The sequence below is a fragment of the Theobroma umbraticum genome, unplaced genomic scaffold (genome assembly GCF_002168275.2).
Source record: "Theobroma umbraticum cultivar Fairchild unplaced genomic scaffold, ASM216827v3 scaffold_204.0, whole genome shotgun sequence".
Classification (NCBI taxonomy): Eukaryota; Viridiplantae; Streptophyta; class Magnoliopsida; order Malvales; family Malvaceae; genus Theobroma; species Theobroma umbraticum.
In genome coordinates, this window is record NW_018397267.1 from 1,881,370 (window position 1) to 1,908,296 (window position 26,927).

Sequence of the window (26,927 nt, forward strand, 5' to 3'; positions counted from 1 at the left end):
TGCTTTCTAATGATGTTTTCAAGGGCTTAGAGGCAGCATGATGAATGTAGTAATTAGATACTTTTTAATGATATTTTCAAGGGCTTAGGGAGAAGGGACAGTTAAAGCATATTTGATGAGTTTTATGGTGGTTTACGATTTTGTTGTGTCTAAAATTATGATGATTATTAAACATGTTTGTTGGAGATTTTGAGTTGAAATTATTTAAAGAATATTTTGCAAAGGGAGTATATTTTATTTTTGCATAAGTCAAGTGAATAAAGGCCTCCTGATAGAGATATATTTTATCTTTTATGAAATGCATAATTTATAATTTCATGGCTTAATAAAAAAAAAGTTATGTGTTTTAAGTTTTTGAGTTTATATTTAGGCATTGCGTGATTGATTTTTAAGCAATGCCTAAGTCACTACTAACCCAGTAACTTTTTGGACCTAAATCACCTGACTCTCAAAAGCTTAAGCTCAAGTTGTTAGTAGTAGTGGGCTTGGATTGTTATATAAGTCTTAACAATCACATTCACATTAGATGTGGGATGTTGGGTATTACAATTTTACCCACTTAAATATTTGATGTCCTCATCAAGGTCACACATCACATCCACAGGACCAAGATCTCACCATAGCAATGTAAAAGCTCACATTGGACTGACGCAGGCTCTGATGCCATTTGTAACAACCCAAGTTCAACCACTGGCGCAACAACTTTTTGAGCCTAAATTACCTAACCCTCAAAAACTTAAGCTCAAGTTGTCAGTAGTAGTAGACTTAGATTGTTATATAAGTTTTAATAATCACATTCACATCATATAGGAGATGTTGGGCCTTACTAACTAGTCACGCAATAATTTACTAACAAATCACGCAATACCTAAAAATACTCTAGAGATGAATAGTTTGATGATGAAAGCTCAAAGAATATGAGTTTGTTTGAAGTGCATATCTAAACATACTTAACTTGTTAATAGGTTTCGGGTTGAGACACGAAATCAAATGAAAAGATCAGTTTCATTAAGGGTCATTTTATCTAAATTTTAATCTTTTAACTAAAAATAATTAAAATTATAAAAAAATTTATTATCAAAAACGCTTTATGCATGAGACCTATTTAAAAAAAAAACTTATAAATTAGTGTGGATATAATTGATGACGTAGTTCATCTTACCATGATTCAACAACCCAACAGTGGCTCCACCATCCCTTTGCTTAAGCAAAAACACTCAAAACTGCCTACAAATCCACGTCAGATGCCATAAAAGTAGGCAACCTTATAAAATCCATGGTGCCACGTGGGAGAATTTCTTCTGTACCTTCCCTGGTATGTTTTTCGAAATAGTCCCCAGGTTAAAGCAGTATAAATAGATATGTGATCTTCCTGGTTTGTTACCGATCCTCATTTGGTTGCAGTCGGTCTGGCTTGTTGGTCTGTATCAACATGGATTTTGGACGGAAATTGGCACTTTTCCTTATTTTGGCTTTTGTTTCAACTATGTCACCAGTGCATCCTGTCACGGGTGATAGACATTGGCGATGGTATAGCCAGATGGGATTGACCTCCCTGGCAAATGATGATCTCGTTACCAACTTGCCTGGCCAGCCAGCTGTAGACTTCCGCCATTATGCTGGCTACGTCACTGTGAATCAAAAGAATGGAAGAACACTTTTTTATTGGTTCTACGAGGCTATGTCTCACCCTGACGAAAAACCATTGGTGCTCTGGCTTAATGGAGGTATGAATAATGGATAAAACTTTTTTATTTGAAGATTAAATAAAACTATCTGGAAAGTTATCAAATTGCTCTTCTACCTAGGGCAACTTGTTCTCATGTTATCTTCCGGAAGATGCTGACAGAAAATATACATTTGTTGTCAAAGCTACTCTATGCCTTTTCAGATTCCAATCTTTCGACCAAAAGATCTCTCCTATACATATCTTTACCTCTGATGTTTATTTGTACATATAGGATAAAGGGCGGGAAAAAGAGAAAGCTATCACAGATTCCTTTCATTTCTAGTGTTGCCTTGTTGTTAGACAGACCCCGGGCCATATAAAGCAAAGTTTTCTGTTGAATAATTGCTAATATCCTAGCTAGGGGTATCAGGATATATATTATCATTGTCACATGTTCTCTCTTAGTGGATGTCATTGTTTTCCCTGATTTCCACTCGTGGGAATAGTCCCCCCCACTCCATAATTCAATTTGATTCTTTCCCTTTTCTTTATTCTATGTTCTCTGAAAACCTGACAAGTTCTTTATGTTTCAGGTCCTGGGTGCTCTTCCGTAGGATATGGAGCGACGCAAGAGATTGGTCCTTTCATAGTGGACACCAATGGGCGTGGAATTAAATTTAACAACTTCTCATGGAATAAAGGTATAAAGTTCACAATTTATATAGTTTTGTAGCCAACTTGCATATGTAAGTTGCACGTATGTATGTTCTTATCTGTTCATCCCGGTTGTTTATTGTTGTTGCGATCAACATCATCATTGTTATCAGGATTCTATTATTTGTTATGCACCCTTGCTTTTATGGTTACTCTTATGAACCGATCTTTATGCTGCTCTCTCCATAGTCCAATACCATACTAAGAATTTTTTAATTAATGTCTATGATGATGCAGAAGCCAATATGTTATTCCTGGAATCTCCTGTTGGAGTTGGATTTTCGTACTCAAATACTTCTACTGATTATGATAATCTAGGAGATGAGTTTACTGGTGAGTTTAACACACAATTTTGATGCACCTGTATCTTAATATAGCATGGTCTGCCATGTTTTATAGTATGCCGAATAGTATTGGTCAATTGTGGCAAAAATGATATATAACATAGCTAATTAGTTGTCACACCACTTCAACAAAGAGTGGGATTTCAAGTTCAAATCTCCTTCCTCTAAATAATTTCCAAAATATTATTGAGATAATTATGCGGAGTTTTAATTTGTATGTCATACGTAGATATGTATAGCTTCTGTGTATAGTTTCTATTTTATGAACTTCTGGTCATTATCAGAAGATTATGATTGTGACTAATTTGTGCTTGTTTCTCTTATTGACTACTTACACCAGCAAATGATTCTTACACTTTCCTGCATCAGTGGTTCCTCAAGTTCCCATCATATCGAAATCGAACCTTTTATATTGCTGGGGAGAGCTATGCAGGTATTTCTGTTGAATAATTACTTTTGTCTTTATCTCAACAGAGTGATTCTCAATTGACTTGTTTTCACAGGAAAATATGTGCCAGAGCTGGCTGACCTCATCAATGACAACAACAAGGATCCTTCACTTCGTATTGAGCTCAAGGGTATTTTGGTATGATCATTTGTGAATTAGAAAAAAAAAAAAACAAGATTCTATAGGCTAGTTATACACTCATGATAATCAATCTGTTCATACTTTTTTGACTAGACTATTGCATGCTTGACTTGATGGAATTTTGCTTCTTGTCAATAGTTGGGTAATCCTGAAACAGATGATCCTGAGGATTGGAAAGGCCTGGTGGATTATGCTTGGAGCCATGCTGTGGTATCTGATGAAACTCACAAAATAATCAAGGAACACTGTGATTTTTACAGCAATGATACATGGAGCAATGAAGATTGTAATCAAGCTGTGGAAGAAGTATTCAAACAGTATAAGCAGATTGATATCTACAGCCTATACACCTCAGTGTGCGTTGGTGATACTGCAGGTTCAGATGACAAATCAGTATTGCAAGTCATGATGAAGCGAAAATCCAATATGGTAATCACATGTTTCATTTCTGTAGCTTAACATTGTTCCATAATATAACATCAATGTCAGAGTAATTTCTCGTGACTTAAATTCTTGTCCTCTTTTATAATTTCCTGTATTCCATATTGTAGTACTTCCGTTCACTTCTGTGGAGAAGTTTTTGACATGGTGGTTTCATGGATTTTTCCTTACCAGATGCCAAGGGTTTTGGGTGGTTATGATCCCTGCCTTGATAATTATGCAAAAGCTTTCTATAATAGACTGGATGTTCAAAAGGCTCTCCATGTTAGTGATGGTCAGCATCTCAGGAACTGGAGCATCTGCAAGTAATGCCTTATATATGTATATATGTATATATATATATATATATATATATATGCATCAATGTTATGAGCCTGCAATGATGAGTAGAAGCATACTGGGATTGTGGTCTTTTAAAGTCAACTGAACACTGTCATTCTCTTTATAATGCAGTCAAAAGATATTTGATGATTGGTCAGAATCAAAGCCATCAGTACTTCCCATATACAAAAAGCTTATTGCCGCAGGAGTTAGAATTTGGGTCTACAGGTAATTCACATGCTTAGAACAGTTTTCTACAGATTGTAGTCGTTTGTTTTTTTCCATCTCATGGTAATTGCTTCTGAGTGGTTTAGTGGAGACACGGATGGAAGAGTTCCTGTTCTGTCCACGAGATACAGCTTAAAGACTTTGGGCCTGCCCATCATTGCGGCATGGAGACCATGGTACCACCAGAAACAGGTACTAAAGCAAAAATAATAACATCTGGTTAAACTAGTTTTACTATTAAAGACTCTGATCAAGATTTTGCTATTTCTTAAGCATTGTCATGGGAAAAAGAAGAGAGATAAACCGAAACTCCCTTCTCCTCTTAATGGGTAGCTAAAATGCCATGATTCTCCATATTGTGGGTCATTCTGCAATACAGTACTATCTGCAGTTCTGAAGCATTGGAATAATGAACTTAACCGATGAAAACACTCAGCTCTAATTTCGTCATGAAATCATGCCATCTTGGCATAAAGAATTGATTAACCCTTACCGTGTGCCTGTCTCTTTTACTAATTAACTCATGTAAGTTTTTTTATTCTTTTGATCAGGTCAGCGGTTGGGTTCAAGAATACAAAGGACTTACCTTCGCAACATTTAGAGGAGCTGGCCATGCAGTTCCCTGCTTCAAACCAAACAGTTCACTCGCTTTCTTCACAGCTTTTCTCCTTGGGGAATCCCTACCTCCCTCGCGATGAAGTCTTGGAGGATTTTGGTCATACTATTATGTGTTTTTCCCCCAGTAAAATAGTTCTTTCAGCTGTGGGTCTTTTGCAGTGCTGGGATATGAGTAATATACTACTATAAACAATAAGGGAAATGATCATGAATTTCTGTAAGAACATTTCTAATGTCTATGCAACCAGTTAAAGGCTTTCCTTTCTTCTTCTTCTTCTTCTCCTCAAGAATAGTTAACAATAAGGTGCCCCTCGTTGCCCTGGACAGGGTTTATCTGATAAAAAATGACCAAGAACTGCTGTCAAACGACCATCTTTATTTGTGTATGTGATGGGTTTCTTTTGTCCAATCAAGCTGGTTTACCCAGTCAAACCACTGTTCTTCTGCATACCATTGTATCTCTAAAGCAGTCAAGATGTTCATTCAGTACTGGAATTGACAAGATAAGACAACAATTTGATGTATACAAATTTTTTTTCTCAGTCAAATGAAATTTGTATTAAAATAGTTAAAACTATAATGTAAAGGTCAGTCTCTATATAAAGATCAAGTTCAAGATATATAATCAAGGTACAAGTCTAGTGATACTCAGTACCATTAAACAAAAAATTCTCCTATTATTGCTTAGTACCGTAAAACAATACAAAAGTCATAAACAAATTCAAATATTAATATAAAATGAAAGGCAGTAACTCAACCGCATCAAAAGTTACCACCAACAAAAATCATATACAAATTGGTCTTTGGTTTTGAAGAAATGTTCCATAATATCATTGAGTAGTCTGTCATAGTGGTACAAAAAGTTTCCGAACCAGTTCACATCTCTTGTAATTAAAATGAAAAGAGAATGATCATTTAACCATTGAAGTAAAATAGTTGTAAAAGGCTGTCTTCACTTTCTAATTTTTGTTTTCAATCAAGGATTTGGATTATACAATAAAGAATAGTTTTTCGATTTTCTTAATCTCTTCATTTCCGATTAACACGTGAATATGAGGAACATGTCTTAATTTCAACAAGATTGAGTCATAAATTAATTTCAATGTATATTAATCACGTTAGGATGAAGCAATAAGCGTTTTCGTTATTTTTTAAATAACAAAACAACTTCTTACTCTTAGTTAAATTAATCAACAATAACTATTTAAATGTTGGATTACTTTTTTTTTTTAACGAGAAATTTACACCGTCTAAGCAGAATAGTGTAGTTCACATGTATAGTATGCAAAGGGCAGATTGGCCAATTAGACTGATTTATAGGAAAATCATAAATATACCTATGCCAATATTGCTAACAATTTATTTGAAAGAGTTAAAACGTACAAGGCCATATGTTATAACCATGAATGCATCAAGAAGAGACTCGATTGTGGGATTTCCATGGGCGTCGTCACACTCTGCCCAGTACCCCTCTTCTGTCTGGTTATTGAGTACCCAATCTAAGCAATCCTTGAACGTGGGTACTGGACATGGCTGGAGGTTGGAATCTGCAGGAATCATGGCTAACCAGGCAGTGTTGTAAGCAGAGGGTGAAACGAATGAGTCAGAGTTACATGGCACAAAGAAGAAATTAAAATTAATCAATCGAATCCGAATATTGTATTATTTCCTCTCATGGTTGAGGGTTAAATAATTAAATGATGCGAAATGCTAAGTGCTTGAACATTAATTTATAGGAGTTGCATGGAAGCGTGAATTTTGTTTTATTTTTTTCTCAAGCAATTAAAGATTTCATTGATAGTAAATATAGTTACAAAAGGTAGCAACTACTATTCAAAGAGAGAGCAGTTGTTAAACAGATTAAAATAAGATTAAAATAAGTAACAAAAAAGTTCAACCTTTGCACAGCCATGGACAATATGCCCATGTTAATCAGGATCGGTTTTTGTGTAAAGCTTTTTAGTCTCAAAAGTTTCACAGGTTTTATAATTTTATTACAATAATAATATAATTAATTATATTAAAAATATATACAAATTAATATAATTAATAAAATATCTACTTATTCTCCCATAATAAATATCTATTTTCTGTCACTCCTACAATTCTAAACTATTTATCTAATTTTTCATTAAAAATATATAATAGTCAAAATAATTAATAAAATAATATATTCTGTCATTTTCCTAATTGTGTACTTAATAAATCATAATTTTTTATCACTTTTCAATTCCTACAATACTATCCATCAAATAAGATAACATGTATTTAATCATCTTCAATAGTTATTTTTCTCAACTATAGTAAATTGGTAATTTTATTTTTCAATTTATAATATCCACTTTTGAATTTTCTTTTTTTCATTTACTTTTTTTTCTTCTAACCTCAAATTTTAATAATTTTTTCTTGATTTAAAAAAAAACTTCAATTTCAACAAAAAAATGTCTCATTTAAATATTTAGTTTTAGGCTTTTAAAATTATTGAAACTGCCTCATATTAATTTACAGGTGAAAAGAGCCATCCACGTTTTACAGAAAATAAACTCTTCCAGTATAGCGATTCTTACAGTCCAGATGCATTAGCATGGATCCGTACCGACATCTGCCAGATATAATCTTTTCTCTGATAACAAAAGGGCAGAAAACTACCCCCCACATTTATTTATTTGCTCCCTTACCGCTGCCAGGAATGGAGAAACATGAACCAGAAATTGCCATCTTTTTGGCCTACCACAAATTTTTTGTAAGATATTACATTAGATGTTGGGATATATATTGTCCATCACTCGACCGGCACTCTGCCTTGTAAATGGCGATTACCTTGACCCTTGAGAGATTGCGAGCTCTTCGTTTCCTCAAAGTGATGGCGCGGTTAAAGCAAGGAATTCTCCTTATCAAATTGTGAACGAATTCTACTTCTACGTCTGAATGTAGCTAGCAGTTGTTGGTGTGAGGTCCAGCCTGATTATGACTCGACGAATTGGCTCTTCTGCCAGTACGGGAAGTATAATTGGTCTCGGTGTTGTGCCCGAGAAGGAGCCAGATTTTTATGGCCCCAAGAGAATGAGCCATGTTCCTTCACATAGAAATCCAACCCCGAAACCACTGGCTTAGAACATGTCGAATTTGACTTTTGAGGGGTAGGTTTGAAACCCATTTCTGAACGCAAAGGCAAATGAACACCAATTCCTGTTTTCTAATGTTTATGTGACCAGTTATGAGTCATCCCTCTTTGCCCTGGATGGCATGTATCTCATAAAAGATGAACAAGACTTGCTGTCAAACTACCGGGCAACCCACTATTCTTGGGCATATGAATAGGTTGGCTAATTCCATAAATTTAAGCAGTCAAGGTGTTCATACAGTGCTTGGACTAACAAGAAAAGACAACGAAGGTTGATTTATACAATTTTGCTTAGAAGAAATATTCCCTATATATTTAGGAATTGTCTGCAATAATGGTACTGTCAATTTCTTAATCTAGCAAAGGGCAATCCTTTGAATCAGATTTTCCCTACTTTTTAAATTTTCTTCTTTCAATGATTTGGATTCTACAACAAGAATAGTTTTTCAATTTGGGTTATACGACAGAGATTTTAGATTATTGTACATTTGTAATAGAGGTTTGAGATTATTGTACATATAGCAGTTCAATGTGCAAAAGGCAGATTGACCAATTATTAGGCGAATGACATTCTAAAGTTTGGAGTGATAAACACACTAGCATATCCACGCCTTGTAATGGGCAAAGAAGCTTGGTATCCTATGATTCTCTTGCTGTGGTATTTGACAGGCTGAACAAAGTGAGAAGTTATTGTTCGAAATTCCTTCATCGGTCCAGAGACAGAAGGAAGAGGCATCAATGGCTTCGATATTCCAATATCTGGTGGAATGTAGATTGCCTTCTGGATGTCTTGAAGCATCTCAGTGTTGGAATCATATCTATTGCTGGAGTTGAAGAACATCTGAAATACTTTCATGCATGATAAGTGAAGATGCCTAGATGCTTCAGGCAAATCACTCAATCCATCCGTCAGAACGTGTTTGAGCAACTCTTTCCTCTTTTTGTCAAGCAAGTCTCTCACAAAGGCAATTGAATTATTAATGTCAGCTTCGGGGTTTTCTTTCATGTAAAGTAATACAAAGTTCATTTTCCCGTCTTCTATTTCCTTCTGTGATTGTAAATGTAAGTTATAAGCTTCCATAAATAAAAAGAAATTCAGAAATGAAACCTTATAAAATGTTAATTTACCTGGTAGCTTTGTATGTCATTCAATAAGCGAGGTATAAGCATGACCAGTTTGGTTACAGTCTCGTATTCAGCTGCAGGTTTGATTTTGGAATTCGGTAAGCTTGATTTCAAGAGGCATGAAGCTGGAAGAACCATGGTATGTGCAGCAATGGATGTCATGCCAGTTCCAAGGTACTCATCCAGTGATGGCAAGTATCCACTTTTGCTCCATTTTGCTTCCACAAGCCATGAAGCAAATGTTTCATGCCACTACATCAAACACTCATAAACACTACTTTAGAATTCATTTGAACGGGCAAGATCAGAAAAATTAGTTAATTGCTTATATGTTTTAATACTTACTATTTGTTGTAGGTAACTTGTTATATCAGTTCCCCGCTGTTGGAGATGTTCTCCTGCTGTTTCTCTCACAAGATCATCAAGGGCATCAAATATGGTTTTACCATGGCCCCTTAATCCGTTGCCGTCCCATCTGTCATATACGCATTCAAAAAGCAGCAGTGAGTTGCTAATAAACCATTTGGGAGATTTGAATCGTTCCCTATTAACCCCAAATACTTGTTAGTATTAGCTTTCGTTTTTGGTAATTACCTTTTAACTGCGTCAGTGAGGATGTTCAACTCATTTAGAGAACCTTCCATGTCGAAAAAATCATCTGCAACCGTAATAAGTATAGCACTTTTTGCAACCATCATTCGTATAGCGGAGTCATAAGGCAGTGAAAGGCTGGCAGAGATGGCAAAGTAGCAATACATAGTTTTCTCCCGGCCAAATCCCATATCAGTAAGACCCCATTTCAGGCACCAACTGTTTCACAGAAACAAGGTAGTATCATTTAGAAAATAGGTCCATTATTAGCATAGTCTTGAAGAAGAATTCATTTTAATTTCTTTTGTCTTTTTCCCCCAAATTAAGCATTGAGTTGTACCTTTTCAATTCAGCCATTTCATTCTTGTAAATTGACTGTCGAAACTCATAATCCCTCACAGCAAGTTGCACTAACTTCTCATTCATAAGGCTTGAAAACCTGCTTCCAAAAAGTTTGATGTGTTGGTGATATAGCAAGTAGAAAATTGGCAGAGATATCCTTTGATATTGAACTTTCAAGTTTCTTGAAATGCAGAGTCTCCATACCTATGGAAGGAGGTTTTTCCTGGCCACAAAGCATTCATATCATTCTCTTCAATCCACGACCTGTGTTCCAAGTGGTCCAGTCGAGCGATCCATGGTAGACTCAGCTCGTGCTCGATCTAAGCCACACGTATAGCATCAAATATTTAAGTAACTAATGCCCGTAAGTGGTTGTTTATGATTCCATACTAGCTAATAACTGTTTATTTGAATTGAATCAAAGTAAAATTGAATACCATTTTTTGAAGGTTTAAGGATTTTGTGAAGTGGTCATCGTCTTTATTTCCTTTTGATGCAACTTTCTCTAGTACTTTCCTAGAAAATGATCTTGCTTCCTCAAGCTCATACTCTCCGGGAAACATAAGATCTGTGGCTCTGTAAACATTAAGCATTACGCTTGAGAAATATTCATAGTTTTTTCCTATATGATCTAGAACCTCTTGATTATTCAAGAACCAACAGAAGCTCCCTGCATGTGCAAAACATTGATTTAGAGTTTTGAAAATCATAAACCTATGCCAATGTTTCAAGAAAGTTTTCAAGAGTCAAATTAAACGTACAAGGCGATATGTTATAACCATGCATTCGCAGTAGCCTAAAAGCCAAAGAGTCTTTGTGCAGCTGGGTTGCGATTGAAGTACTATTGCTTGGCTGTGCCAACGATTCCTGGTTGTTGTAATTCCTGAATGTAATCATCGTTCAAAACATTATAATATTTCCCATTTTTAATATCATGAAAGAATACGATTACATAGAAGATATATGTACATAGGGACAGGTACGCACTGGGGCATGGGGTTGCTGGTCCCTGTTATATGTATTTTTCTTTTTCAAAAACAAGTGACCGCTATTGCTTTTCTCCCAATCCCCATCAGAATAAAACAGATGTCATAGGTTTATACTTATCACTTTCTTCAAAGACAAATCCACCTATAATGAATAAGTACTAATTAAATAACCCATAGAAGTATGACTTATAAATCCAAGAAGTCAATATCATGATGACATAACTCAAGATAAGACAAAATATATAATAAAAAATTATTAAAGAAATTACATTAAATATTAACTTTTTTTAAAAAAAAACAAAATTTAACTGTAATAAGTAAGAGGTTATTTTTAGATATGAACATGATAAAAAACAAGCTTAAGAATAAAATGAAAAAGGATTTTCTTGTTGATTGCTTGATTACTTATATTGAAGAGAGATTGTAAAAAATTGGACACAAATTCAATTATTGATAAATTTTATAATATAAAAAAACGTCATGCTTAACTTTGATAAGTTATAAAAAGTATGTTACATATATACTTTTTAACCTAAATTTTTTATATACATGAATATGTTAGCTGTTTCTACTTTTTAGCTCCCAGGAGTTTAATCCTAGATCCATCCCTGCATATACAAATTATTTTCTCTCATTACCGGTAAACTTGGGTCAAAATGTCTTCAATCTGCTGAGTGAAATGTTCAGCCAACCCCGACCTTTGTAGTTGATTGGCCAGGCCAAGTTTTATTAGCTCTTCATCCATTGGATAGGTTGGTGGAACTATAACAAATTACAAAAAAAAAAAAAGAGTAAGGGAAGCCATAAATTTGGAGACAAAAAGAAAGAAAGAAAGAGATGAAAATCTTGCCTACCTCCATTGCCACATCTTCGAACTAAAGATTGTAGGTAAGCTAAACACTCCTTGTTCCCGGTAGCCATGAATGCACGTGCTGTTGCAGAAGGAGATTGGAATAACGAGCCGTCATCACTTAAGTGCATGGTTATGTCTTCTTCATTAATGGCATAAAGTGAAGGCAACGCTTCCAGGTATGATAGTAAAGGTGGATATGGACCGTCAGTAAGTTCCTCGCTACAAAAAATTGTAGAAAAATGTTATAAGCAGATAATATAAGAAAGGTTTTTATAATTAATTAAAATTATCTTTTTTAAAATTTGATGTAAATTTGTAAAAAGCACCTGCTAATTCAATATTGTAAATTAATCAATAAATTTTGCAATTAATATTTATTAATCTATAGTTTCATATTTTAAATTAGATAAAAGTTAAAATTAATTTATATTTTAAAAATCTCTTACCGTTTAAAGAATATGTCTATCAACTTACATTTTTAAAATTTCTTGTCGTTCAAATAATATGTCCATCAATAATCCCTTTAATTGGTTTGAAAAGTCGATTTGTAGGCCAACTTTACGCGCAAATTCAATCATTCCAGGGAAAACAATAGTAAACCAACGAGGAAACCGATTATGATTTCTTTTTTGGAGTTTTTCCACGTTTGCTTGAATAAATGCCAATCCTGAAACACAATAAAAAAAATAGAATAACAAGTTATATAAAATCATAATTTGCTCCGGTAATTCGAGGGGCTTATATATTGCATAAGTCGGAAAGAACAATTCATCAATTTTTTACGTAATTTGGTACCTCTCTCTGCATGTTCTATCCCAACATTCCACTTTTTGAGTGCGATTAAACAGGCCAGAGTAGCAGGAAGCGACTCGATGGTAGGATTTCCATGAGCGTCACACTCTCCCCAGTACCCTTCTTCTGTCTGGTTATTGAGCACCCAATCTAAGCAATCCTTGAACATGGGTGCTGAACATGACTGGTGGTTGGAATCTGCAGGAATCATGGCTAGCCAGGCAGTGTCGTAAGCAGAAGGTGAAACGAATGAGTAAGGATCGATGTAATCCTTAAACATCTCTTCTTTCATCTCTTTAACTAAAGCCTGAATTGAAACATGTGAGTGTTCCATGGCACAAAGAAGAAATTAAAATTAATCAATCGAATCCGAAGCTTGTGTTATTTGCTCTAATGGTTAACTGGTGGGAGGACATCAATTTATAGGAGTTCCACGAAAGGCTTTCACTGGACTCCAAACGTGAATAACGTTGTCTCAACGTGTTTTGCATTTGCTCTAGCCCTGTGTCTGCTATTCGTTGTCTGCGCAAGCATGTTTGCTACTTTAAATTTTTGCCATCAACCCATTTTTTCTTTCGAATAAGTTAATTTTGATAACGAGAGAATAGAAAAAAGATGCTCCATATTTATTTATCTAGATTATTGTCTAATACATAAGTTTTTAAATTTTGCAAATGTAGTTAGAGATTTACCACATACAACATTAAATATATTAACAAAAAAATAAATTAATATATATATATATATATATTCTAAACAATAAAAGTTGAAAATTTATGTTAGACCATTTATAGAGTCATTTAACGAGTCAATATTTAGCTGTACCGCTACGTACGTGGGGAGCAGCTAACATGAACCACAAATAATCTCTGGCCATTGAGAATTTTTTGCCTCCCTTTCTCTTTTTATTTTTTTTTTATTTTATGTGGTCCTAGCACATTTATTCTATTTAAATGTCATGTTAGTGTGGACCTACTGATAGGGCAGCAACTGTACAACTTCCCGTTGAAATACATAGGCATAATATATAAATAAGCATTTAAATTATTTAAAAAGATTTAAACAAATTTTTATACTTTTATTACATTTCATTAAGTTTTTATAATTTTATTTTGAGTTAAATAAATTTTTATATTTTTATTTTAAGTTAAATAAATTTTTATAACTAATGATTGACTTAGTGCAAATGTCATTTATTATTCTATACAGTGTGATGATGACGTTGAATATTAAAATATCATAATTGATAATCATATGATATGCTAATTTAATATGATAATATGATTATATGATATTTTTTACTTTTTATATCAATATCATATTAGTGCCATGTAGATATAAAATGATAAGTGTTATTTTTATTAATAATAATTAATCAATTATTAATTGTCACAGCTTACTCGATAAAAAAAAGTAAAGGGATTTAATTAAATATAATAAAAAATAAAAATTTATTTAAATACTTTTTAATAATATAAGAATTTATTTGAGTATTATGCCAGATAAATACATGTGCTTATTCAATTTGTATTTTTGCTCCAATTGGGCCAGACATCCTACAAATTTACTATACCCTTACAGGATTATAATTCAATTGTTAAAATCTCTTAAATATTAAATTTAGCATATGGTAAATCAAGGGTGTGTAATTTATTCATTTCCAAATTGATAGTCATGTAAAATTTATAATGGGCTCAAAGTAATTGAAATCTTTAATTTTAAAGACGTATATAATCAAATATATAATTATATCGGAATCAAAATACATTAACGGTTGATAATGAGACAACTCTCTTGTGGTAGAGTCTGCACATCACTTGTTCAGGTGGTGATGATTAAATTAGCAAGAGTTGGATACAGCCATGCTGGCGGTGTTTCCATATCTTACTAGTCGTCCTTTTTGTGGCTGGTTAGCTTTTGAATTGTTTGATAGGTGCAGGTTTAGAGGAGTCAATTGTAAATGGGATAGGAGATTGATATACCTTTTTTGCAGAGTGGAGATGGATTGCTGGCTTATATTTGCTGCCAGTTGGTCTTAAGAGAGTCAAGACTGATAACCCCATCAGCTTCACTCGCAGTGCCTGTATATGAATTTTCCTCTCTGGAATCTTTTAATTTTTTTTTAAATATTGCAGTATCTATATAACTTGGTACGAGCTGGCAGTATCTTCATCATTTGAAATATTAGCCATTTATTATGTTAGGACGTCGAAAGGGACACTTACACTTGTTTATGCCACAAAAACATCATATGTTTTTTTATTTTTTTTGAACGGACAAAACATCATATGTTAAGTCTTAATGCAGAGTACAATTATAGACTTAGCTCGTTGTTCGAGCTTCTGTTTAGTCAACGGCATTTTCAATTCTTGTCCCACAGAGTTAATTGGTCCAGCTGAAGGACGTTTAATTAGTGGAGAAGCAGAGCACGACATCTTGCATGCATGAACCACGTGCTCGCCAAATTCCAAGGAAACCTTGGTGTTAGTGCTTTGAGCTAATACTTGGGGGTTAATTTGGTTTGAGTTACTTGAGAAATTATTAACGTAATTTGTTTTATTAAATACAATATTAATAATGTTTTTGCCTTAGTGGGGCTAATTTAGGCAATGACACATTTTCAAAGAGATCGATTCACGACTGTTTTTGATCAGTAAACTATCTTTCACTTAAGTCTTCAGAGAAGGTAATTCATTTTTAATTTCTTTGGCCAGCGATGGTGTTGATGTTTCTACTCCATTCTCTGCTTGATGGTGAGCCCATGATGTGCTGAATGATTCTAACGTTGCTGGTTTGTTTTATGTTCTATCGTCAGCCTTGCTTTTGAGATCTCTTTATCTACTGATGTTTTCCTCACCATGTTTGCTACTTTTCCAGCTTTTTTTGGCCCAACAGTTTGTTAATCATTGCAATGCAGATGCTCGTACTAGTTGGCCTTTAAGCTAATATTCACTGTAGTCTCAACGATTTTAATAAAATTTTATCTTGATTGGGAAAAAATTTAATGTGAACTAAAGTAATTAGGGGTTGCTTTAACGTTCAGAACACTTTAATCCCTCTTTTGCCGTTAAGATTAGGTCTTTTTGTAACTCCCTTGGATCTTTCATAGCCCCATGTGTCTCTTCAGGGTAGGGACGTTCTTGTTTCACTGCTGCCTGTTGCGCAGTATTCTTTGACAATTGTATAGGGGAAGTGTCCTTTTCAAAGCTTGCTTGTCTTTGCCCTTTCGCCAGTTATGCTGCTAGACTGGACACGACATTCATGGTTTCGGTTTTATAAAATTTAAATTTTAAAAAAATAATTTGAAGTACATTTATAACATACTTGGAAGAAAATGCTAAAAACGTTTTTTGTCCTGTAATCACGTGAAGGGTATAGGAAAAATGAGAAAAAGATAAAAAAAAAAAAAGTAGAAAAAGAAAGAAAAAACAAGCAAAAAGAGGTCATGTGCAACATACCGGTCTAACTTATTAGTTTGATTATAATCTAAATTCCCACGTCAATGGATAAAAATATTTAGAACAAAAGTGATAAAGTAAATAGCATGACTCAAAAGTTATTTGCATAATTTTTCTTTATCTTTTAACTTAAACATTATTGTAATTTAAGACTTTCTTCACGCCTCTTCCTCACGGACCAAAAAGCAATAAAGGGGCTTCCTTACTTAACACTGGGCAATGATATTGCCACAAGGAAGAAATCAACTATAAAGCACAAATTAAAGAGTCAATTATTTTGTGACAGGTTCACATATAGGTAAAATGACATTTATATTCGTTTAACTATTTGGCAAAGCTAATTATTCTGTTATTCTCATTTTCTTACAATCAAATAAATAAAAATCAACAATTTTTTGGATGATATCATATAAAGGTACACAAATCTCATAAAATTTTTAAAATGAGTGTTTTCAAAGTTTTTTACTTCATTAAATAGCTAAAAAATATGTTTCTTTTTAAACATATAAAATTTGACATTACTGGAATATCCCATTTCAAGTCTATATTATCATCTAAAATTTATAAACATAAATTATCTTATCATCTAAAATTTATGGGCATAAATAAGAGAAAAAAGTTAAGAGAAAATTGAGTAGTCAAAAGAAATACTATAATTTGTACAGTTACACTTTTTTGCTTCATCATTAGCAAACAAACACATGACTAATTATATAAGTTCAAATTACTAAATCAACTTGACGATGAAAAAAATAAAACACTTACATGCATTTTAGATCACTAAATCAACTTGACTATGAAAAAAAAAAAGAATCAACTTGACTATGAAAAAAAAAAAACACTTACATGCATGTGGGCATCCTATTTAAGCTAATAAATAATTTCATTTAAGCTTTTTACAGTAGATTGAATGTTGAAAATGATGAATAACTAAAAAGGATTTGTTATATTTAAAGGAAGCCTTAAAGAGTTTTGGCTTCACACTTGACGAGATTATTGGTTCGACATGTGGTTGTTGGGGTGCGGGCTTGAAGCATAATGGGATTGGTTTGTGGTTGGGATTTTAGACATGACCTTGGGGTCTAGTGCTGGATTTGGATTAGATTTTTTTCTCTCATGGTTTATATGTGAGTATTTATAAAAAATAATTTTTACTCCTATATCATTTTTCAATGGTAATTGTAACTTATGTAAAAGGGTGCATATCAACTAGTTAAAAGATAGAGCTTTGAGAGAGATTGAGTTTCTACATATTTTATTTTTTTTTCAAGTGTTAAATGTAACTAAGATAAAATGATACATATCAATTAGCTAAAGATAGGATTTTAAGAGAGATTAAATTATTATATATTTTATTTTTTAATATTAAATATAACTAATGAAAAGTGGTGTAGATAAACAAGTTAAAGATAGAATTTTAAAAGAAATTGAATTATTACATATTTTACTGTAAATTTAAAGATTTTACAGTAAATTTAGAGATTTTATTTAAAATTTTATTTTTTTATATAAAAATATCATGATAAATATCACAATAATAATTTTAATATTAACAATTATATATTTATAAAATAATATTTTATATACACATCAATAATTGGATATATTCCAGTTAGTTTGGAAGAGATGAAAACCTTTTCTTGAGATCATGCCTAGTTATAGATTGCAGCCTTTGAACTAGCAGCCTTTGAACTAGTGTATGCTTTTTCATTTCGTTGACTATAAGCACAAATCCAAGGTTGCTAAGGCTGCGGGCACTCCAGCCATACAACTTGCAATAAAAAATAAAGTTAACAAAATGAAAATCTTTGTCATTTGGCAGTGTTTGAACCTAAGGCGCTAGCAGCTGGGCAGGTACCATGTGCAGCAGATCTCATTCAGATATAAAACTCTGCATATTTCACAGTCAAGCCTTACAATTACCATCTTTATAATTAATTTGGAAATCATGGTTTTCATATTTTACCTGATCATGTAAACACTTGTCAGGAATGTAATGTATGGACATGTACACTGCTAAGCTTAACTGTACAGGCTCTATCATCTTAATTGCTTATTCTTACAGTCCAAGTTAAATGTTTTTCCTTTGACAGCGTCGGTGCTTGAAGAGACTGCCATTGTTGGTTTATCTTCACTTGTTTGAGAGTAATCAATAGGCATTGATTCTGTCTTCTGTTGGTTGTTTAAGAACTATTATTTAAAACTTTAATATTATCTCTTTCTATTCTCGAATTCTTCTCCTTTTATTATTCTTGTTCACTATTCTAATTGTGAAAGCAATTTCCAGGAATTGTTGTTGAAGGCCGGATAATTTCTCCTTGAACTGAAATAATTCAAGTAGCATATGCATAACTAAAGAAGTAGTCATGCCAGAAAAGTGTTAGAAAGATTCAAGAATTGTGGGTTTTATATCTCTGGATAGAATGCATTGTGTTAGTTGACATGGTTTAATCTGAGATACGCATGGACGCTCAAACACATTTCTTGTAGAATTCCCACTCTTGATTAGGAATTGTTCAGCGATTGACCAAATAATGAGCAAATAATTAATTGTTCTTGAACAGAGAAGTTAAATAAACAAGAAAAAATTGGGTGTGTAAAGATTGACCAGTTCCATTGCACAATGTACTGATGTAAGCATGGGAAGACTAAATTCGATGAGGATAAATGGTGAAGAGTAGCTGCAGACTTGGCAAATCTTTCATATTTTTTTTTTGTTTCTGAAAAAATAATTAAAGAATGAAAATGAATAGACTTGTTCAGTGACTGTTGTCCATAAATAGGCATGCTCTCAAGCCAGATTTCACATCTCTCACCGAGCAATATAACTTAGAACAATATAATCAAGAAAGCTGCCTTACAATAATGAAAGGAGCAGAAATCATTGCAGCATTTGTCCTGTTGGCTTTGGCTTCCTCGCTTGCCTCTGCGTCTGACCCCAGCCCTCTTCAGGACTTCTGTGTAGCCATCAATGATGCCAAAAATGGTGGTATGTTGTTCTTTGTATCTCCATTCCTTTTGAATTTCTTTGGAATTAGTGTAATCATGTCAACACCTCAACTGAAGACATATAAATAGCGGAGAAAATTAATTGAGAAATGTCTCATTTTTTACATGGAACGGTACCAAAGTAATATTTTTTTCTTTTCGTATATTCAGTTTTTGTTAATGGCAAGTTCTGCAAGGACCCAAAGCTCGCGAACGCAGAAGATTTCTTCTTTTCAGGGCTTAACAAGCAAGGAAACACATCAAATCAATTAGGATCAAAAGTTACTCCAGTGAATGTTGAACAAATACCAGGACTTAACACTCTTGGCATATCTCTTGCTCGAGTCGACTATGCACCCTATGGTGGCCTAAACCCCCCTCACACTCACCCTCGTGCCACGGAAATCCTAGTCGTTGTGGAGGGCACACTTTACGTTGGTTTTGTTACATCCAACCCGGATAACCGTCTCATCACCAAAGTCCTATATCCTGGAGATGTCTTCGTTTTCCCGGTTGGTCTCATTCACTTCCAGTTCAACATAGGGAACACCAATGCTGTTGCCTTTGCTGGTCTTAGCAGCCAGAACCCCGGGGTTATCACCATTGCCAACGCTGTCTTTGGTTCAAACCCTGCCATCAATCCTGAAGTTCTTGCAAAGGCCTTCCAGCTGGATAAGAACATCGTAAACCAACTTCAGTCTCGGTTCTGGTGGAACAACAACTAGTGGAATATTTCTAGACCCCTGAAATTTAATGTATTATTAGCTTGTTCTGGATAATGTTGGACATGTTTCCTTTATTGAATTTATAATTCTTGTGTTGAAATAAAAATAAGGAGGTTGCTTATGTACTTTGGCTTATGTAAACCTTTCCGTTTTTTATTTTTTTGCATAAATATACAATGCAATTTTGTTTTTAGTTTGGACCCATCCTTTTTTTACCGAGGGAAATGAATGCATCACATAATTGGTTTTTCTTCCTGGGGTTATTGGAATTTGACATGGCATTCAAAATATCATTTCAAATTAGTCTTTATAGTTCACAGTTGATTTAGTTAAAATATCATTTGGTATTTTATATCATGTAATGCAGACATAATATATTAAAATATCATAATTAGTGATGACGTGATATATTAACATATTATAATTGATAATGATATAGTATAATAACATAATCATATGACATATTATAATTCATCATTACTTTCAACACTTTTAATTATCATTCATAAGCTTAAGGCTTCATGAATTGTAAAATCCGTGCATGTCTATGAAATGTTAATTAAAGGTGTATTGAAGTAATAAATTAAAATCAATTGAGAGGACCCACGATTTGAAGAATTTTTTAATACACTAGAGTTCCATCACTTCCAATTAGGATAAGCATGTCCTTAACTCTGATGTGGTGATTTCATGAATGTTGAATGACAAAACTAAATAATGAAGTCTATGATTGTTACTCAACGAAATTGATAACTTATGGAGGGACATGGGAGACATTTCCATCACGCATAACCTTTTTGTAACGATAATGCCTTTACGGATTCACTTGCAAAATTTGACGAGCACAAAGCGAAAATATTCTTTCGTTGTGGTAACCCGGTAATGGAATTACGTGCTTATGGTGTGGATTTGCATGCATTAATTTGTTCTGCGGCTGCATTCGGGAGTGTGTGTAGTGTTATAATTCTGGTGAATGGTGTGCTTTATTTTAATGTTTGCAAATTGAGATTCTGCTATGTGTTTGGGGAGGGTACTGTGCTGTTGTGTTCCCAAAATGACATACTCTGTTCGTAGCAGGGGCAATATATGTTGTAATAGGCTGTTATGTTCCTATCAGCTGCATTCAGGTCTCTGTAATGGTGATTGTAGCAGACGGTGTTTCACCGGTAGTGGATACCACGAAGAGCCAAGATTACTGAGATTGGGCTGTTAGAGGCTGCAGAAGCTGGCAAAGTTATAGTGTGCAAATGGAAAGAATGTTTACTTTGTAGGATGACATCAGAACTTTTTGGTTTGCAATGGAGAAGAACGATACCATCTGATCCCCCTTGCAAAATCAAACAGTCATCCCTTTCTCCATTGCTATCCCTCCACTGCCCCGTACTGCATTGATGGGCACTTTGATAATAAAAAGTTTGCTTGGATTTGGGCTTTGGACCGCAATGATTTTCACCATTTCTATATTTTAAAACCACGCATACTTTTGCTGCAGATTATAACAAAGCACAAATCTCATGAAACACCAAAGAGTGCGATCGTCACACATGGTTTTCTAGTTTTTAATATTTATACTTTCACTTGCTCTTATTCAGGAATGCTGCCTAGCTGGCTCTCAGGAAAAGATATCACAACTCCTGAATAGCTGCTCAGAATGCAGCAGAGGCTTATTCATGAGCTGCACAAAGAGAAAGACACGGTAAAACTCGGTAGCACAAACATATTGCCATAATTTAAACATGCCTCAGACAGTAGCCAAATCAAGAACTAGCTGGCTGGATCTTGATATTTCATATTTTGAAGGCTGACTAGAGTGGGAGTTGATTGCTTGATCTTCCTTCTGAGGAGGTACCAACGGTTTTGAGGTTCCAACATTTAGAGGGATGTAGATTGCCTTTTGGATGTCCTGAAGCATCTCCGTGTTGGAATCAAATCTGTTGCGGGAGTGGAAGAACATCTGAAACACTTTCACGCATGATAAATGGAGAAGCTTGCATGGTTTGGGCAAATCCCCGAATCCATCCATCAGAACATGCTGGAGCAACTCTCCCCACTTCTTGTCAAGTATTTGTCGAACATAGGCTGTTGAATCTTCAATGTCTGCTCCTGGATTTTCTTTCAAATAGAGTAACACACAGTTCATTTTCCCCTCTTCTTGTTCCTTCTGTGATTACAAGATAAAGTTATCAGTTATATTTCCTTAAATATAAAGAAATGTATCTAGCCTTTACAATGTTCAGTAATCGTCACCTGATAGCTCTGTATGTCATTCAATAAACGGGGTATAAGCATCAGCAATTTGGTAACAGTCTCATATTCACCTGGCCTGACTTTGCAATCTATTAAGCTTGGATTCGATAGACATGAAGCAGGAAGAATTATGGTATGTGCAGCAATGGATATCATTCCAGTTCCAAGGTATTCATCAATTGATGGAAGATATCCTCCCCTGCTCCACTTTGCTTCCTCAAGCCACGAAGCAAATGTTTCATACCACTTGACAATTTAAAAACATTAAAAAATCAAAAAGGGGATTTAAGTTCCATGAGTACAAGCAAAAGAAAAATGGATGAATTAAACACTTAAATGTTGTTAAACTTACTATCTGCTGCAGAAAAACTGTTATATCAGTTCCCCGGTGTTGGAGAACTTTTGCTACAATTTCTCCAACGAGATCATCAAGGGCATCAAAGATAGTCTTGCTATGGCCACGCAGTCTACTAGCGTCCCATCTATCATATGCATCAATCCAATTGCATCAGTGCACTGAAAAGGATCGAAAATCGACCCAGTAAAATTTAGTTCTCTGTAATTACCTTCCGATTGCATCAGTGAGGCTATTCAACTCATCTAAGGAACCTTCCATATCATAAAAATCATCAGCAACTGTTACCACAATTGCACTTTTTGCAATCATCATCCGTATATCAGAGTCATATGGTAGTGGAATGCTGGAGGCAATGGCAAAGTAACAATATGTAGTTTTCTCTCGACCAAATCCCATATCGCGGAGACCCCTGCTCCTTGACCACCTATGGAAATTGAACGCAAGAAATCACAACAATAAGTCCCTAATTAGCATAGTACTTTGCCCCAAGAAAATCTTTATAACATAATACCATTGTACAAATAATTTTGTAGTTCTCAAGACAAAAAGAAAAACCTTTCCACTTCCTCCAACTCATTCCTGTATATAAACTGCCGAAACTCATAATCCGCCACTGCAAGTTGCATTAGCTTCTCAGTTAAAACGGGTGAGAGCCTGCTTCCAAAAGGTATGATGGTTAGCCTTTTCTTTTAAGTATTTTAAACATTTTTAAGTATAGTTTTGCTTTAAAAAATGTCAAGTTACAGTGACTATGTATATACCTGTGGAAGGAGCCCTTGCCCACGCACAAAATGTTGCTGTTTCTGTTTTCAATCCAGGTTCTATGTTCCAAATGATCCAGTCGAGCGATCCAAGGATTTCTCAGCTCATTCTCCATCTATGAGACATTTTAAAGCAAGGAAAATTAAGTACATTAATACCACTCCATATACGTTGACGGCAAAAGTTTCTTAAGAAATTGGACCACTTTTGAAAGTGTAGGCTTCAATCATGAAAGTTGCATGAGTGACCATATAATATGAATATGTGACTCGGAATGACAGGCTGCGGGCCTTTTGAACTTCGTTGTTCCCTGTCTCTATATGCAGTGACGACGTGGAGGGGGATAACCCTTTTTAGCATTTGAGCATTTTGGGTCAGAGGCTTTTGGAGGTTTACAGTTTAAATTCTAAAAATATGTTTTTCAAGTATTTATAGATATATAATATAATAACTCTTACATTTTGTGGTTATATTGTCTCCTCTAATTTTATGAGCTCACATACTTTGTATTAATTTATTGAATTAAATAAATTCTATATGATAAAAGAACTCTTACTATAATCAGATCAGAAATATTCAATTGTGAATTCTACCAAAAGAAAAATACTATGTATTATTCAATTACCATTTTCTCAAGGTTGATAGGTCTAAAGTTGTCCTTATTGTCTCTAGTCTCCTTGGATAACACTTTCTCTATCACTTTCCGAGAAAATGATCTGGCCTCCTCAAGTTCATACTCTCCTAGAAACATCAAATCTGTTGCTCTATAAACGTTGAGCATTGCGCTTGAAAAGTATTGATAATCTTTCTCAATACGCGCTCGAACTTCTTGGTTTTTCAAGAACCGAAGGAACTGCCCTGCATATGCAAAAACAAGATTTATAAATTATAATCATTTTTCCCTTATTGAAAGCATTAAATTAAACAATGGGGAAGGATTGTTTGATTCAACCATACAAGATGACACGCTATAACCATGCATGCGAAGGAGCCGAAACGCTAAAGAGTCTTTGTACAGCTGGGTTGCAATAACTGGATTGCTGCTTGGTTTTGCCAGTGGCTCTTGGCTGTTGTAATTCCTAAGAGATTTAATCATATATACACGTCAAAGGAAGTTTCCTCATAGTTATGTAATGCATGAAAGGAAAAACAGATAGAGATTTCTGGTTTTTATAGGATGAATGAGACATAAAGAAAATACCAGTAAAGCTGAGCCAAATTGGCTTCAATCTCATGTGTGAAATGGTCAGCTAGCCCCAATCTTTGTAGTTGATTGACCACACAAAGCTTTATTAGCTCTTCATCCAAGGGATAAGATGGTGGAACTGCATCAAAAGTCAACAACTTTTTAAAACACAAATGAAGCAAAGTCTACTTTATTCGTTAATCCAAAAGATTGGGAGGGCAAAGTTAAAGTAAAACTAAGGTGGCTGACCTCCAGTAGCACATCTTCCTACAAGAGATTCCAGATAACCTAAACACTCTTCTTTTCCAGTAGCCATGAAAGCCCTCGCAGTGGCAGCGGGAGATTGGAACAATGAGCCATCACCACTCAAGTTCATGATTATGTCTTCTCCACTGATATCATACGACGAAGGCAGCGCTTCAATATACGATAACAATGGAGGATATTGACTGTCAACAAGTTCCTCACTACACAAGAGTGTCACATCAATAACCGATTATTAGTTATTCTTTTTACCAGTTAATCATTAATCACCAATTCTTCGTATATATGCTTTTGAATATCAAGTTTTCAACTACTAATATTTAATTTGAGAGCAAGTACGTTTCAAGGATCCTTTGCCGTTGGTAGAATATGTCAGACAACAGTTCGTTTAAGTGGGAAGGGAAGGCAAGCTCTAGCCCAGCTTTATGCGCAAGTTCAATCATCCCAGGGAAAACAATTGTAAACCAACGGGGAAAGTGGTCGTGAGTTACTCCAAGGTGCTTCTCGGCATTTCCATGAACGAAGTCCAATCCTGAAGTTTATCAAAATTTTGAATAAAATCGACAAAAATGATTGAATGCAATTTATATACGTAGTTGAGTATACTGTATACCTCGCTCTATATTTTTACTCCCCACATTCCACTTTTTGAGTGCAATTACACAAGCCAAAGTAGCAGGAAGAGACTCGATGGTGGGATTGCCATGGGAGTCACACTCCCCCCAATACCCTTCTTCTGTCTGGTTATTCAGCACCCAATCCAAGCAAGCCTTGAACATGGGTGATGAAAGTGGCTCGTTGGAATCTGCAGCAGGATTAATCATTGCCAACCAAGCAGTGTCATAAGCAGAAGGGGAAACAAATGAGTAAGGATCGATGTCCAACATCTCGTCCTTTATCTCTTTAACTAAAGCTCGAATTGAAATATGCAAGAGTTCCATGCTTGCTGCTTAATTTAAACAAAAGCAAGAGAAACAACAGCGAAACAATTTTGTTTTTCTTTCTCCCCTGTGAATGATATATACTACGTTATCTGGTAGTAATATATAGAAGTACTTCCTTGGAACAGACTTTTACGGAAGCATGAAAAATGTGAATGGTTTGTACGTGTTGTTGACGTAGAGACGCCGCTAGCGCTGTGGCGGGCAATCAACTCTGCGTGTGAACGGTCGCATGTGTGAATCAAGGAAAAAAGAAAGGCTTTGAGAACTTTTCATCCAAGCCACAACTTTGTGAATTCTACTGTTATTTGTACAAACGTGAAGGCAATTTTTAACAAGAAATACAGGTGTTCGTATGGGTTGGTCCAGATGAAACCTACTGAGCCTCCCATTTTTAAAGCCAAGCAGGGACATAAATTTAGGCTCAAATACAAAAATTTCAATACATATTTAAAGCACATTTTTTTATCTCTTTTGCTTCAAAATGTATTATTGATTCGCTTGATTTTAAATTATCGCAGGTTTACATAACCACAATCATAATTCCTCTTAAATAATTAAAAATATATATAAAAAAATGATGATACAAAGATATTTAAAATTAAAGAATATAAAAAATTTATGTTAAAATTAATCACTCTTTTTTAACATGTATTTGGGAGATCACTTTTTTTTTATGGATATGCATGGCCATATAAATTTATGGGTTCTTTTCAAAAATATCCCTCGTGTTTTCAAAAATAGTTCATTTTATAATTTTAACTACTATTAGTCAAGACAAATTAATTTTGGATAACATTATTCTTAATGAAACTAACCCATATGTTTAAATCTGTATCTCAAATTAACTCATATCCTTTGAGTTTTACTATTTCTGAAGTATTTCTTATCAAAAAGAAAAACTTTTAAATATTTTGAGTATAAATTTTGAATTGATTTTTGAAACACGAAGAAAAACCTATAAGCATTTTTAAGTATTTTGGAGTGGTTTTTGACTCATAAAGAAATACCTTTGAGCATTCTTTTTCAAATAAGCATATTCATTTATTATGTTGTTAAATCAAATATGACGTATTATTTGAAGTTGTTAATTTGGTAAATGAAATTTAGTAGTTTTAGTGATTTTTGATCATTGTATAATCGATTTTTGAACATTGTATGACTAGTTTTTAATCATTGCGTTCCTAAGCATTGCATGACTACTTGATAGGCATTACGTGATTGGTTAATAAGGCACCTCAAATCAAAGATGTAATGA

At 34.3% G+C, this 26,927-nt stretch overlaps 4 protein-coding genes across 6 annotated transcripts; 2 read left to right on the forward strand and 2 right to left on the reverse strand.

Annotated features, from left to right (window-relative positions):
- Positions 1 to 1,398: 1,398 nt before the first annotated feature.
- Positions 1,399 to 5,195, forward strand: LOC110424003 (serine carboxypeptidase-like 31). Of its 2 annotated transcripts, none has more exons than XR_002445867.2 (10): positions 1,399 to 1,727; positions 2,263 to 2,370; positions 2,621 to 2,716; positions 3,068 to 3,160; positions 3,231 to 3,313; positions 3,455 to 3,745; positions 3,932 to 4,031; positions 4,211 to 4,306; positions 4,393 to 4,498; positions 4,858 to 4,995. XR_002445867.2 is itself a non-coding variant. In XM_021438460.2 (10 exons), the coding sequence occupies exons 1-10, from the start codon at positions 1,433 to 1,435 to the stop codon at positions 5,002 to 5,004; spliced, it is 1,446 nt and encodes a 481-aa protein (XP_021294135.1). In that variant the 5' UTR covers positions 1,399 to 1,432; the 3' UTR covers positions 5,005 to 5,195. The 2 variants fall into 2 exon arrangements, 1 of the variants encoding a protein (XP_021294135.1); XM_021438460.2 differs by having other exon boundaries at positions 3,932 to 4,062; positions 4,858 to 5,195.
- Positions 5,196 to 8,382: 3,187 nt separating this feature from the next.
- TPS04 (terpene synthase 04) lies at positions 8,383 to 13,119 on the reverse strand. The gene is made up of 12 exons (XM_021438829.2): positions 12,744 to 13,119; positions 12,423 to 12,615; positions 11,950 to 12,167; positions 11,734 to 11,857; positions 10,868 to 10,989; positions 10,544 to 10,776; positions 10,311 to 10,426; positions 10,105 to 10,203; positions 9,768 to 9,983; positions 9,519 to 9,648; positions 9,177 to 9,425; positions 8,383 to 9,096 (listed from the first exon to the last, which is right to left on the reverse strand). Exons 1-12 carry the CDS (start codon positions 13,072 to 13,074, stop codon positions 8,605 to 8,607), a joined length of 2,523 nt encoding a protein of 840 aa, XP_021294504.1. The 5' UTR covers positions 13,075 to 13,119; the 3' UTR covers positions 8,383 to 8,604.
- A 5,883-nt stretch (positions 13,120 to 19,002) lies between these two features.
- On the forward strand, positions 19,003 to 19,972 carry LOC110423899 (germin-like protein subfamily 1 member 13). The gene is made up of 2 exons (XM_021438317.2): positions 19,003 to 19,187; positions 19,358 to 19,972. The coding sequence occupies exons 1-2, from the start codon at positions 19,064 to 19,066 to the stop codon at positions 19,909 to 19,911; spliced, it is 678 nt and encodes a 225-aa protein (XP_021293992.1). The 5' UTR covers positions 19,003 to 19,063; the 3' UTR covers positions 19,912 to 19,972.
- Positions 19,973 to 21,423: 1,451 nt separating this feature from the next.
- LOC110424640 ((E,E)-geranyllinalool synthase-like) lies at positions 21,424 to 26,068 on the reverse strand. 2 transcript variants are annotated; one of them, XM_021439257.1, is made up of 12 exons: positions 25,342 to 26,068; positions 25,068 to 25,260; positions 24,714 to 24,856; positions 24,480 to 24,603; positions 24,236 to 24,357; positions 23,904 to 24,136; positions 23,278 to 23,393; positions 23,072 to 23,170; positions 22,725 to 22,940; positions 22,511 to 22,640; positions 22,159 to 22,404; positions 21,424 to 22,072 (listed from the first exon to the last, which is right to left on the reverse strand). In XM_021439257.1, the coding sequence occupies exons 1-12, from the start codon at positions 25,667 to 25,669 to the stop codon at positions 21,653 to 21,655; spliced, it is 2,370 nt and encodes a 789-aa protein (XP_021294932.1). In that variant the 5' UTR covers positions 25,670 to 26,068; the 3' UTR covers positions 21,424 to 21,652. The 2 variants fall into 2 exon arrangements, with proteins under 2 accessions (XP_021294932.1, XP_021294930.1); XM_021439255.1 differs by having other exon boundaries at positions 24,714 to 24,931; positions 25,342 to 26,067.
- Between the last annotated feature and the right edge of the window lie 859 nt (positions 26,069 to 26,927).

Bases quoted from the DNA above. Each gene is read 5' to 3' on its own strand.
- LOC110424003 (XM_021438460.2), top strand. From the start codon at position 1,433: ATGGATTTTGGACGGAAATTGGCACTTTTCCTTATTTTGGCTTTTGTT. The intron at 2,717-3,067 runs GTGAGTTTAACA...TACTTACACCAG, and splicing joins TCTAGGAGATGAGTTTACTG to CAAATGATTCTTACACTTTC. The intron at 3,314-3,454 runs GTATGATCATTT...TCTTGTCAATAG, and splicing joins TTGAGCTCAAGGGTATTTTG to TTGGGTAATCCTGAAACAGA.
- TPS04 (XM_021438829.2), bottom strand. From the start codon at position 13,074: ATGGAACACTCACATGTTTCAATTCAGGCTTTAGTTAAAGAGATGAAA. The intron at 10,777-10,867 runs GTACGTTTAATT...TTGCACATGCAG, and splicing joins TGGTTATAACATATCGCCTT to GGAGCTTCTGTTGGTTCTTG. The intron at 9,984-10,104 runs GTACAACTCAAT...TCTGTGAAACAG, and splicing joins GAAATGGCTGAATTGAAAAG to TTGGTGCCTGAAATGGGGTC.
- LOC110423899 (XM_021438317.2), top strand. From the start codon at position 19,064: ATGAAAGGAGCAGAAATCATTGCAGCATTTGTCCTGTTGGCTTTGGCT. The intron at 19,188-19,357 runs GTATGTTGTTCT...TCGTATATTCAG, and splicing joins CAATGATGCCAAAAATGGTG to TTTTTGTTAATGGCAAGTTC.
- LOC110424640 (XM_021439255.1), bottom strand. From the start codon at position 25,669: ATGGAACTCTTGCATATTTCAATTCGAGCTTTAGTTAAAGAGATAAAG. The intron at 24,604-24,713 runs GTCAGCCACCTT...CTTTTGATGCAG, and splicing joins AGGAAGATGTGCTACTGGAG to TTCCACCATCTTATCCCTTG. The intron at 24,137-24,235 runs GTATGGTTGAAT...TTGCATATGCAG, and splicing joins TGGTTATAGCGTGTCATCTT to GGCAGTTCCTTCGGTTCTTG.